At 32.6% G+C, this 14,251-nt stretch overlaps 1 protein-coding gene across 1 annotated transcript; it reads right to left on the reverse strand.

The window, feature by feature from the left end:
- Positions 1–912: 912 nt before the first annotated feature.
- On the reverse strand, positions 913–13,912 carry LOC126779211 (uncharacterized). Its single transcript, XM_050503129.1, has 5 exons — positions 13,831–13,912; positions 8,320–8,605; positions 5,622–5,768; positions 3,026–3,124; positions 913–2,098 (listed from the first exon to the last, which is right to left on the reverse strand). The coding sequence occupies exons 2-5, from the start codon at positions 8,603–8,605 to the stop codon at positions 1,941–1,943; spliced, it is 690 nt and encodes a 229-aa protein (XP_050359086.1). The 5' UTR covers positions 13,831–13,912; the 3' UTR covers positions 913–1,940.
- Between the last annotated feature and the right edge of the window lie 339 nt (positions 13,913–14,251).

Below are 14,251 nucleotides of genomic sequence, written 5' to 3' on the forward strand. Positions count from 1 at the left end.
TACTGGGAAGTTTAATTGCTTTAAAACACATGAGAAAACGTAGGTTTTATTGTTTTTAAAAAACGGATACTTTAATATTGTTTTTCATTCACACTTTCAAACTCATAGTTTTTTTTTCATTCATTCAATTTCTATTCATATCTCGCGCACTAATAAAGTATGTAAACGTGGTCACCCACACTATTACACTAGCTAACTGTGTGTTTGTAACTGTTAATATACTGTAACTCATTAATGACATTGGCACATACCTAAATGACACACGTGTCAATTAATATAAGTGAATTTTATTGTATTCAATTTTAAACCTTAATGCAATACAATTAGCGTTCACTATGATTTTATGATTTTCAATGCTAATAATTTCAAAAATATCTATGAAAGTGTAGAAGTGTCTTATTAAATTGAATGCAACGAAATTAAAGAATAAAATGTTTTAAAAATTAAAGTAATTTTATAAATCTAATAATAATATACCTTGAAAATAATTTCAATGAATGACATTCATTTTTGTATCAAATCAAAACAAAAAAATATACTATGAATAAAATCGAGGAAATGTTATTATTTTATTATATTTTTATAATATTCTTCATGCTAATTAGAAAAAAGGTCATAGACATTGATTATTCTAAAATAGCTATCGAGGAGAAAAATAAAAATGTATTTCTCTTCACTGAATTTCTGTTTGTAGGTCTATGGTTTTTAATTAAAGCTGTTAAATCAGTTTAGATTCAGTGTGAAATTATGGAGGCGAGAATTAAGTAAGTTCTTTTAATACTTTTTTAAATATTTGGCATATAAATTGATTTTTTTGTCCAAATAAAATAACTGAATTAAAAAAAAAGTTAAATATAATGTTTAAAAATTTCAATTGAATGTGCCTTTTTTGTTCGTTTATGTACATATTTACAAAGTAGAAAAACGAGTTCTATTTTTTTTAAATCGACTACTCAATCACTAATTTCACGAATATTATAAATTGAAAAATTTAGGGAGTCAAATTAATGTGCCTTTGACCTTTAAGATGTTTTTTTTTATTGTGGCAATAGACTATGTCCGATTTTTAAAGGCCTCTGGCAGTAATTGACTGGTAGGTTAAAAAGGAAAATAAAAAATAAATAAAAAATAAATGAAAATAATTTAATAGAATTGAATGTATTATAATACATTTTATATTTATAGGAGTAACTTATGTTACTTCCTTTGCTAATTATATTTATATATTGTCTTTCGCACAGTTTCATCGTATATATACAGATTATATAACTTATTTTATTAACTATTAAGATAATGTGATCGCGCCAAATGTGAAAAATGAGACAATTATAACAGAAATAGTTCTGTTCTCAGTAGGTGTTATATCTCTATCTAGCTCGCGCCTCTCTTATCCTGGTAAGAAAAGGATAGCAGATGAGATACATTATTCGACTGATCACAATACCTTTTCACTTACAATAATTTAAATAGCCATGTACTTACCTTATACTAAATGATTATATTTATGTTATAAGTGGTATATAATTAAAATAAATGACTTACCTAAGCCGTCAACGAACTCTGGTCATGCATTTTTTTAAATAATTAAATATATAAATTAATTTTATATTGTTAATACATCTTAAACTCTTAATTAATGCAATATTTATATAATGTTTTATTTTAATGTGGCTGAATATTGAATACCGTAACATATATAAAAAAAAGTTAAAAATCTCAAATTTTTTTTTCCGTTTCAAGTATATGATATATATAATCGTTTTAAATTTTGGTGATATTAATAATACAATGAATAATAATAAATAAAAATTGAAAATAAAAAAAATACATATACTGTTAGTTAATTTGTGAAAAATAACTGATATTTATAACAATGGTATTTTTGTAAATTTTGATTTCAATCTCTTGGTTGGTATGCTTGATCTTTTTGGTTTTCTCGTCTACTGAAAGGGGGCGCGATCGCAATTGCAGGCAGCACCACCTTGCCCCTGTCTGCATTGGACGTTGCACCATGACTTCCAGCCCTCAGCTGTATTGAGGACTCGTGTACTGGCGAGTTGGATGGATGTGACTTTTGACTCATCACAAACTGGACAGCCTGGATAATTAATATTATTTTAATTGGACTAAATAGCTTTATACTATCTCCGTTGGTCGATTTGTTTCACGACATTTCACAGCCAACGCCTCGTAAACATTTTTTAAGGCCAGGCCAAAGAGTTTTTGAGTTGAACTTAACGTAAGTTGTCATTAATTTCCTTATTAATCAGTTGTCATCGATGTTAGATTTCCAATTGATCAGATTATTATGTATCCTTACTTATATAAAAACTAGTTTAGTGAGAGAGAGGGGGGAAGGTACGACATGTCCTTTTCTGTACCCTGTACGACGTGTATGTAAAATTTCATAATGATCGGTTGAGTAATTAAGACCTTAATGCGTAACAAACAAACAACTTACTTTTGCATTTATAATGTTGGTAAAAAAAAATATGTTAAAAATCGTCCATTCGTCTTTATCAGTCTGACATCAAATAAAAAAAAAATTAAAGACCAAATTTTATCATCTATATTATTATAATCAATTAAAAATTACATTCCTACTAATCGTAGCATCGTAGCAAAACATAGATGTTCTACGTAAAAATACATTCTACAATAGGCTTTATTGGGACAGCGGTTGGAAATACAACGATTATCAATGTTCAAAGGATTCATCGTGATTAAAAACGAATGTTCGGATATCAAAACTAGCTAATTAATCTTTTTAGACGGTTTGTCATTCTAGTTTGTTTACTAGATGCTATGTATTGTTATAATATACATGTTAGTTATATACATTTAATTTAAAGTAATTTTATTAATTTATAAAACTAAAAAGTTTTTAGTAATATTTAATTCATTTCTTAAACTTATTAAAATCAATTATGATGATTATTATTAATTTAATAAAATAATTAATGAAATTATGATGTGTTGATAAATGCTTATTATATTAAGTTAAACATGTTATTGATTAACTTACCGTATAAAACATATTTGTCTGTGGCGCAGAATGTCCCGCAAACTGCGTTCCAATCTACGGACTTTGGTGACTTGCTTTCACAGTTGCAAAGAGGCTGACCTGATGGTGAAAAGTTACAATAACTAAAAATGCAAAAGGACTTTTTTAAGGCGCCATTTAAGTATTTTAAGATAATAAATAGAATATTATTATAAATTAAATTTAAGCTATAATGTTTTTGTTTCAACGTGCTATATTATAATATTTTGCTCACATTATAAATAAATAAAAAATAGTCTTTTGTCAATTATTGACAATAAATAATGAAATATTATTTATTTATCATAAAACGAACATTTTATAAAATTGTGAAGTATTGTGTATCATTGTAATTAAAGTTGAAAGTAGTATATGGTAAGGCTTTGTGCGAGCCGGTCTGGGTAAGCACACACTTATCACACATTCTGCAATTATTAAGTTTCTTGACGGTTCTTACCGGTACAATATTAATTCCGTTCCAGTCCAATACTTCATCTTCAACGATCAAGTTTCAAAAGCCTCTTTAAACAAGTATACTTTGATAAATAATTGATGATATTAATTTCTTTTATTTTTATTAAAGTAGTTGAGGCTATTTTTTTTAGAACTATACTATATGAGTATATATATACTATATGTATATTTGAGGGTAGTCTGATATTTATTTTAAAGAAAGTAATTTGATTACATTTTATCGTTCTCAAAATAAATTTTTTTGTTAAAAGAGTTGTTAAAAACTAAAATTTGAGGAAAAGTGCGACATTATTCTATTCTACGATTGCTTATTGGGTAGGGGTATTTTAATAGAGGTAGATCGATATGTAAAGCTGTGCAGCACTGGTCCGTTACGAAAAACAATGACAAAGAGATTGATATTACTCGTAATCTCTCTTGAGATTGGCCGTCGTGGCCGAAAGCGGTCTGTAGGACATTATTAATATTATTCGTCGTAGTGACGAGGTAAGTGAGCGGGCTATACCTGCAGTGTTAACAATACAGTCAAACAGTCCAGTTAAAATATCCGTCCATAGCGTCTACACACGATCAGTCAGTCAGTTCGAAACTATTTTCAGTTTGAGTCGCACGCTGTGGAAATTATAGAACTGTGCATTTTGAAAAAAAAAAAAAATTAATGAATTCACACTGACTTATTTATCTGTCAAATCGGAACATAACAATACTAAGTACTGTTGCTAGAAGGTAGAATATATGATAAGTAGACTACTTACTCCGACGGGCTTGCACAAAGCCCTACCCACCACTAAGTAAAAATATAATTTTTATTTTAGCTAGAATTTTACTCTATTTTATATTTTTATATTTGATGGTTGACGGGACGGATGTGAGGAATGGCTTATATTTTTTCAGTACCAGTATCAAATCAAAATATACTTTATTCAAGTAGACTCTTACGAGCGATTCTGAGTCATTACAATCAATCAATCAACAGCCAATCGTTGTCCACTGCTGAACATAGGCCTCTCCCAAGGTGCGCCAAAGCTCCCTGTCCTCCGCCTTCCGCATCCAGTTGGTGCCCGCCACCTTCTTAAGGTCGTCGGTCCACCTGGCTGGAGGACGCCCTACGCTGCGCTTGCCGATTCGCGGTCTCCACTCTAGGACTCGTCTGCTCCAACGGCCATCGGTCCTACGACATACGTGACCAGCCCACTGCCACTTCAGCCTGCTAATTTTGCAAGCTATGTCGGTGACTCCGGTTCTTTTCCGGATAATCTCATTTCTGATCTTATCCTTCAAAGATACTCCGAGTCATTACAAGATTAAATTAAATTAAAACTTCTATCGGAACTCAACTCGGTAGTTAGTCTTTTTCGACATTCAAGTTCCATAGATAATTAAATACAATTGAATTATTATTTATCCTGCATGGAAATCAACGTGTGTAATCCTTTCTTGATCAAAGTCTTATTAATCAAAGTTTGACATTGACATTTTGACACGTGTCATTTAATTTTTTTAGTTCGCAATGCTAATAGTATTTGAGAATTTTTATTATACAAGCGGACACCTCGTCTAGAGAAGGATTATTGAATTTGAAACCTGGAGTTTAAATTTTTTCTTTAGGTACTTTTTGTGTTTATACAATGTTTATCATTGTTTCTATTGTTTTTTGATATTATTATAGATATAATATTGTTGTAAATATTCTGTGTTGTCACTGTAAGTATACCTACTCTTTTAAAACACCTCGAAGGCAGTTTAGCTTTTAGATTGTAAATAGCCTTACCAATAGGTTGTGAAATGTCAGAAAGTGATATGAGACTTTGACCATATTAAATATAAAATTTCAATAATATACGAAGGTGGCGGGCACCGACTGGATGCGGAAGGCGCACCTTGAGAGAGGCCTATGTTCAGCAGTGGACAATGATTGGCTGTTGATTGATTAATTGATGCATCAAAATAGTATATCACCATAAGTCGGCTGTCAACATTCTACGGATGAGTAATGAAGTGAATAACAAAATGGCACTGTTGCTAATTGATGAATGAATATAATATTAATGGAAATGATTCAAAGTACAGGTGTCGTATATGCTCAACTGTATTAGCTACTTACCTAATCCATTTTCGCAAAGAACAGGACACACGGCGTCTCTCGGCTCGCCGTATTTTAGATTCGTCTCGTTGCTACTGGACAAGGCAGATTTAAGACCCACTGGGACCAAGTCCAGACACGTCGAGCCACAGGTTGTGCCGCCCAGACCTGGGACATGTTTAGATATAATAATAATAATAATATCCTGGGACATTTTGCACACACGACCATCTGATCCCAAATTAAGCTTGTACAAAGCTTGTGCTATGGAAACCAGACAACTGATATACTACATATACTACTTTTCTTTTGTAAATACATACTTATATAGATAATTACACCCAGACTCAGGACAAACAGACATGTTCATGCATACAAATGTCTGTCCTGGGTGGGAATCGAACCCACAACCTTCGGCGTGAAAGGCAAGCATCCACCAACCACGCCAACCGGCTCGTCAAGATAGAATCAGTATTATAATTAGCAAAACAAACTATTCCAACTACAAGAGAAATAAATCCAAACAAACAACTTTGAGAATGAATTGACGCGATATCATTGATCAAGACGTTGAATAATCCATGATATTCATGCATTCTATGAAACCCGAGATGGCCCTGTGGTAAGAACGCGTGAATCTTAACCGGTGATCGTGAGTTCGAACCCGGGCAACCACCACTCCATGCTTGACGGTGAAGGAAAAGTTGTGAAAAAACCTGCATGTGTCGAATTTCACTGAAATTCCGCCACATGTGTATTCCACCAAGCCGCAATGGAGCAGCGTGGAATAAGCTCCAAACCTTCCCCTCAAAAAGGGTGAGGAGGCCTTAGTCCAGCAGTGGGATATTCACGGGCTGTTACTGTACTGTATTCATTATAAATTCACGAAAAATGTTGTTATGATTATCGGCGCAGTTGTAACCGGACCTTTGTTAGTGAAATTAAAGTGAACATAAGTAGTTTCGTAGAATAGTGTTGTATTTTAAATAAAAATATATTTATAAAGTTTGTACCATATAACAGAGCTATTAGCAAATCGCATTGAATATGTATGTAAATAAGATTTATTTATTTATACTCTTCCTTCGATTGGAAAAGATTGCGTGTTCAAACTCGTGCAAACACCATTGAATTTTTATGTGCTTTGGTTGAATTGAATCTTGATCTTTAAAATTCATTTCGTTCTCAGAAATATAACATACCATAACGTGAGAAATCCTGCATGTGTTAAATGAAAATCTGAAATTTTTATTAAAGTATATATTGTTAATTATATGAGATTAAAAACATTTTAGTTTTTTTGTAAGCAAGTAAAAGCCAAATATATCTGAGTAAAGCTACTCTTAAGTAAATCTTAAGCAAAAGAGTTGCTGCATACTCCATCAAAATGCTCAAATGCGTCGTGGATTTTTTTTTTATAAAATAGGAAGGCGGACAATCATATGGGCCTGTATGTTACCTGATGGTAAGTGGCATCCAACGCCCAACAACACCAAGTACTGCTTTTTTGCGGTATTTGATGAGTGTGTGGATCCTACCCAGACGAGCTTGCACAAAGCTCTACCACCAGTAGAATACAAAATATGTGACAGAATTTTATTGTACGTCCCTTGAGGGAGAAGAAAACATTCCGTTCGAATTTGTTGCTTTAGCACGAGATAAATTATAAATACAATTTCAGCACATGAAAAGCCTGGGATCCTTGCTCGGATATGAACTCGCTGTCTTGGATTGAGATGTACGTTTTTATCCGTAAGACAACTATATATATATATATATATATATATATATATATATATATTAAATACATATATTATTGTGTATATACATAATATATCATATCGTTATTTATTTACGGTATTTAGTTAAAAAATAATAATAACTAGCTTAATGTATCTATTATTATAATAAATAATTATATTTTTTAAAGACATAAGAGGTAATGTTTATTTTTAAATATTTTAATAAAAGTAAATAATAATAATATTATATAAAATAAAATAATATAATAATAAAAAATGTTTTTATTAAATGTATTTATTAATCTTATTAATGACGAAGAAGTGTGCTTCAATTAAAATTTAAAACAAAATTATGAACAGTAACAGCCTGTGAATGTACCACTGTTGGGCTAAGACCTCCTCTCCCTTTTTTGAGGAGAAGGTTTAGAGCTTATTCCACACACTGCTCCAATGCAGATTGGTGGAATACACATGTGGCAGAATTTCAGTGAAAATAGACACATGCAGGTGTCCTCACGATGTTTTCCTTCACCGTCAAGTACGAGATGAATTATAATCACAAATTAAGCATATGAAAATTCATTGGTACTTGCTCGGGTTGGACCCAAGATCATCGGTTAAGATTCACGCCTTCTTACCACAGTGGCCGAGATGGCTTTTTTTATTTAAAATTATGAACACACTTGTTGAACAATGGATTTTAGACTATATATCATCCATCCTGTTTATTTTTACTAAATATCGTAATCTGTGTTTTAAAAAGATTTATTTATTATATTTTTTAAATATTAGTATAAGAGTTCAGTATTGCTAAGATTTTTTTAATCCTTCGTATTTATATAAAAATACAATCAAATGTAATCGAAATAATTATAAAAATAACTTACCTTAAAACTTTCTTCAATACTTAAAACAAATCACAAAAACAATACGAACACAAAAAAATCTAAACAAAAGAAAAATAAAAAAAAGAAGACCTGCGCGACACAGGTCCGTACACAAGTTGCCTCGAGCCGGTACTGAGGGCACCCATCCCTTGTTCTCCTTCCTGAACTGTGTCAAATATATCTTATTCAGTTCCCCGCCATCATATTTCAATTGTAGCACAACTTCAGGCGTATCCCGCTGTCTTTCTCTAGCATTGAGCACGCTGATTGGCTCGCTGTTCGCGTCAGAGACCTCCGATTGGGCGGTTGTGGCGATACAGGGTGCTTGGAAAATTTGTACAACGCCCATGAGGGTGAAAATTATTTTTGCTCTCATCTAAAACAATGGTTTGATTAAAATGTTTGTTGAGTCAAACTGGGATGCTCTTTGAATTCAAATGCGCCGTTATTTTTCAGTTTGACAGTTTTTGTTTTACAAGCAAAGGTCGTACGTAAAATGTCGACAAATAAATAAATTATCTGTATACTTCAGCTCAGATATACTTTAATGATAAAAAAAAAACAAAATGATCTATGAAATCGATAGCAAGATGTTTGAAATATATGTTCTACAGTATATATATGTATAATATACTAGTAGTAAAATACGTTAACCATACGTTACTTAATAACGTACAAACCGAAGTTGCAGTAATTATAATCTTTTCATTACGGTGATGGGAGTAACCACTTACCACAAACTAATTGTATGTTATGATAAGCCAGTTTTATTCCTTAATATCCTTAACTTTTTCTGTAAAAAACTCGTTAATTTATGTAACTGAGTGCAATTGAATTAGCCTAGCTAGGATATCCAGTACCTGGTCTATATTTCATTTGATGACTATTTTATAATACACTGAGTTTTATATTCTTCAAGATCATAAAATGTTCAAATATGTATTTGTGATTGAAAGTTAAATGGCGATGGAAAATCGGTCTTTAATCTAAAATTAGAATTAAAAACTATTCCCATCCCAATATTTGGAGTATTTGGGAATGGTGGGTTTTTGAGATAAGCGATGACACATTATATTATGTGATGTAATTCCTATCTGACATTGTTTAAATATTCTATGCTCTGTTATCACAATTACTACTACTAGCTGACCCGTGCCAACTTCCTTGGGCAGTAAAAATTTTTACTTGTGATGAAATTATGTTTGTGGTTCGGTTAGCTATGCTATGATTTATTTCCTGTCATAAATCGCGCTGGAAAAACATTAATAAAATTGTCTCGCGTATTTGATATTTTAAATTATCTCTTAAACTATGCAACTTCTCCGATTTATTTTGCAAATCCGACTACTACGAAAAAGTCTTTTCATTTTTTGGGATAATATATAGCCTATGACACTCCCAATTAGCGTGGCTTTCTATTGGTAAAATAATTTTCAAAATCGTTTCAGTAGATCCAGAGATTACCCCCCACAGCCTCACAAACTTAACTTCTATAATATTGGTATAGATAATTTATGTGTTATATGTATTATTTTCACCATGAATCTTATACACTCGTATGTAATTCAATATTCTATATACTTATTAGTTACTTTAAGGGTTGACCCTACTTGTATATAGCCTTTTATCTATTCTAATCACATACATTAAAATGACCTTAAAGATAATTTTTTTATATAGAATAGGAAGGCGGACGAGCACATGGGCCACCCGATGGCAAGTGTTCGCCAATGCCCCCAGACATTGGCACTGCAAAAATGTTAACCATCGCTTCCATCACCAATGCGCCACCAACCTTATGAACTAAGATGTTATGTCCCTTGTGCCTGTAATTATTACATTTTAACTAGTTAACCATATTCCTAACACTTTATATAATATACTTTATAACTCACCCGTGAAATGTTGACAACAAGCTTATGGCGATACGCTATTTTGATGCGTGTATTCTTGAAATGTTATGATTTTTTTTTTATAGAATATAATAAAATAAATAAATATAATATAATGCGCCACCAACCTTGGGAACTAAGATTTTATGTCCCTTGTGCTACAGGCACATTACATTACACTGTAATTATAACGGTCAATGTCGTATTTCACTTTATGTCATTTCACGAACGTTTTCTGTGGTCTTGTATGTCAAACTTACTTTTTTATTTATTTATAGGAGTAAATACATAAAATGTATTATTATCACTATGTGTATTAATTGGTCTTATTTATCTATCAATTTACAATATACGTATTTATCATCACAGAGGTGCACCATAGACAATTTACTACTTTTTAATGATTTTACATATTCCTAATAAAACCGAAAATGACGATTTTTGATAGAAGATGTAGTTCATAGATAGATGTAGCCTCAAGATCACTCAAAGAGCAATGGAGAGGACTCGGGAGTTTCTCTGTAATACCGAACCAGAATTGATGTAATCTGCAGGCGAACCAAAGAAACCGACATAGCCCGAAGAAAACCTTTTTTTTTATAGAATAGGAAGGCGGACGAGCATATGGGCCACCTGATGGTAAGTGGTCACCAACGCCCATAGACATTGGCATTGTAAGAAATGTTAACCATCGCTTACATTACCAATGCGCCGCCAACCTTGGGAACTAAGATGTTAGGTCCCTTGTGCCTGTAATTACACTGGCTCACTCACCATTCAAACCGGAAAACAACAATACCAAGTACTGCTGTTTTGCGATAGAATATCTGATGTGTGGGTGGTACCTACCCAGACAAGCTTGCACAAAGCTCTACCACCATTAAATTTAGTAAATTGAATTGAAGTGGCAGTGAGCGGGTAGACAGACGGCCGCTGGGGCAGAAAGATTCTCAAGCGGAAAACGTGGACCGACGATGCAGGTACCACCGACCGCCCATCGTGAAATTCCTTGGAGGAGGCCTTTGTCCAGCAGTGGATGTTTTCAGGCTAATATGATAATTAATAGGACATGTGGACGTTGGTTGGCGCGTATCTATTTGACATTGTGTATTGTGTCATCTTATTATGGAGGAAAAAACACCATAAAGAACCTGCATCTGACATGTGAATCATATGTTAGTGATTTGTTAAAAAATGCCGTCGTATAAAATGCAAGCAATACAAAAATTAGCTTTTTTTAATTTAACTATGACAAATTGACCACCGGATGGCAAGTGGCTCCCTCTGTTCCTAAAAAATTGTCCCATAAGCATCATTAAGCAGTCCTAACACCGTCTACACGTTACCATATACTCATATCTATGTAACTAAAAAGATATCCAACCGGTGATTTTCCATACTAAATATTTAAAGCTCAATTTTTTTAATATAAGCAATAATAATCATTATTTGTACTGCCATAGAAATCAAAATCCCATACAATCTCATATCTAAAAAGGTTGTATAGACAGAGACTGTGTTAGAAGGAGATGGAATATCCGGTATTGATCGAAGGCTTTGATACATAAGGCTTATGTGCTTGTGGAGTGAGGTACATAAAGAGTTTTATTCGTTATGTACTATGATAGAAAGGGCACGCCCGTGTTGTTAGGTTATATCTATGACGATAAAATAAAGACATATTCCAGTAAAATTTTTGAAGTTTTCGCATTTCGTAATTATTTGTACGATTGTCATATGGGTGGTGCAAATGCCCCGCCTGATGATAAGTGATCACCAGCATACATTCAATGGTTCTGTAAGAAATGTTAACCATATACATCGCCTATGCGCAACCAAACTTGGGAACTGAGATGTTATGTCATTAAACTCAGAGAGGAGTCCCCGGGTTTGATTTCCTATCCTCGGTTGAGTCCTGATCTAACCACTGGACTATCTCGACACGACTGCATGAGTATTAGGTGAATTTAATTCGTCCTGCAATGAAACAATATATAAGAAGAGATAACACAGTTTACTGCGGTTTTCTCCTTTGTTCGTCAACCGATTGAATCGACTGAAACGATGAACGAGCTTTAGTGTTTTATGAATAACTAGCGGCCTGCCCCGACTTCGTCCGGGTTGATCAATTATCTATCTTAACAGATATTTTATAAGAAAAAATTTGTACCTTGGATTACATTATTGTTTTCGTAAGGATCACTTATTTGAAAATAAAATACAGCCTATATTACTCGCTGGTAATGAAGCTTTCTGTACGTGAAAGAATGTTTAATATTGGACAAGTAGTTTTTGAGTAAATTCATAATAAACAAACATACAAAAAACTGGTGCGAGTGAAAAGGTACTCACGAGAATTGATTTGTAAATAACAAATATTACGCTGACGTCATCTGACACTCGAAACCTTACGCTTACTCGTCCGACGCTCGAAGACTCAGTTAGCTCGTATACCGAGCGTTAAGTTCATCATCAAAAATAAACACCAAACTTATCTCTTTATAATATTAGTATATACATAGACAGATTAGGTGGATTTAGAGGTCTGGAGATTCTTGGAAAATAAAAGAGGCTCCTACCTATTTTCCTAATAACCTGAACAATTTTTTTATTAGCTTTTTTCAATAAAAAATTACTGCAGAACAAATTCAATCGTTTTAACAAACATGGAGATATAATATACAAGGATTATACTTGTATTTAAATCATAGAAATAGGTTTTTTTTGTTTTAGAAATTTATATTGGTACACCAATATAAGTACACCAATATAAATTCCTCCTCCTCTAGATCTAGCCCTGGATATAGATAATTTTAAGAATAGAATTAAGAGAAAATTACGTTCGAAACATGCATGATAATATATGATTTCCTCAAATTTTCAATAATGACTATGTTAAAGCACGGGTGTTAATTAAACATTTAAACATTAATTTTTTTTTATTTATTGTCGGTCTTGGAACGGACATCGCGAATGGTAACACCTAAATGTCTAACAGTAAAGCCATTCTGTAAGAACAAAGTTGTAACTCACGTGAAATGATACGTGACATATAATCAATGTCACGTGACAAATAATTATATGACGCTTGACGCGTTTGACCTTTAAATGTTTTAATTTATGCTTATTACACTTTGACTAGTATAATTTCAGGTATTATGTTGATGTTTTATTTTTTCTATCGTATAAGGCAGACTGACAATTGGACCTGATGGTAAATGGTCACCACCACATTTAGAAATGATGGGAAATAAGATGTTATGTCCCTTATTGTTACTGGGTTTATATATTGAAAAATTCTCAATATCAACCCGGAGTCTAAACTCTTTCCGGTCGTGTCGGATTATCAGAGCGAGGTTATAAGAGGTAGGGTTTCTATATTCGGATGTAGGAGATAATCTTCGAAGCACTTTCACCAATATTTTGGATGAACCTGGAGAGACCTAGGCTATATATTATCGTAAGTTGATGAAAATATGCAAACCAATGCGTTTTTTATGAACGCTGCTCTAGCAACAAGGTTAGAAGTATATGCTAGTTTTCCGTAGAAATATTCTAAAGCTAAAAATACCTGTTAAAAAGTCTTCGATAACAATTATATGTCTTGTTTAATTTTTTTTTATGATAAAATATGATTAATAGATACTATTAAAATATCTTTTATATATTTCTATTATATTAAAAAAATAATATAAAATAAAAATCTTACATTCAGAAGCGATGTTTTCCGACGACTCGAAGTGACTTAATAATTCAAATATGAAGCATAATAGATTGCGCTCGTAATTGATAATACGGACAGATTAAATATAACACAGAGCTTGCGAAAAAAAACATACTAGATAAATAGATCCATAGACGAGCATATGGGCCACATACGTGGTCACCAACGCCCATAGACATTGACGTTGTAAGAAATGTTAACCATCGCTTACATCACCAATGCGCCACCAACCTTGGGAACTAATATGTTATGTCCCTTGTGCCTGTAATTACACGGGCTTATGGTCAGTCAGGACAAACGTTTTCGTGTAGTGACTACCTCATGTCTGTTGTTTGTCTTAAATTATTTTTAACCCCGACGTAAAAATCTGTGTCTCCCTATGGCTTCGTAGCTCCCAAATGAATGA

The sequence above is a fragment of the Nymphalis io genome, chromosome 28 (assembly GCF_905147045.1).
Source record: "Nymphalis io chromosome 28, ilAglIoxx1.1, whole genome shotgun sequence".
Taxonomy (NCBI): Eukaryota; Metazoa; Arthropoda; class Insecta; order Lepidoptera; family Nymphalidae; genus Nymphalis; species Nymphalis io.

Bases quoted from the DNA above. Each gene is read 5' to 3' on its own strand.
- LOC126779211 (XM_050503129.1), bottom strand. From the start codon at position 8,605: ATGAGAGCAAAAATAATTTTCACCCTCATGGGCGTTGTACAAATTTTC. The intron at 3,125-5,621 runs GTAAGTAGCTAA...TTTCACCATCAG, and splicing joins TCTTTGCGAAAATGGATTAG to GTCAGCCTCTTTGCAACTGT. The intron at 2,099-3,025 runs GTAAGTTAATCA...TTAATTATCCAG, and splicing joins AGACAAATATGTTTTATACG to GCTGTCCAGTTTGTGATGAG.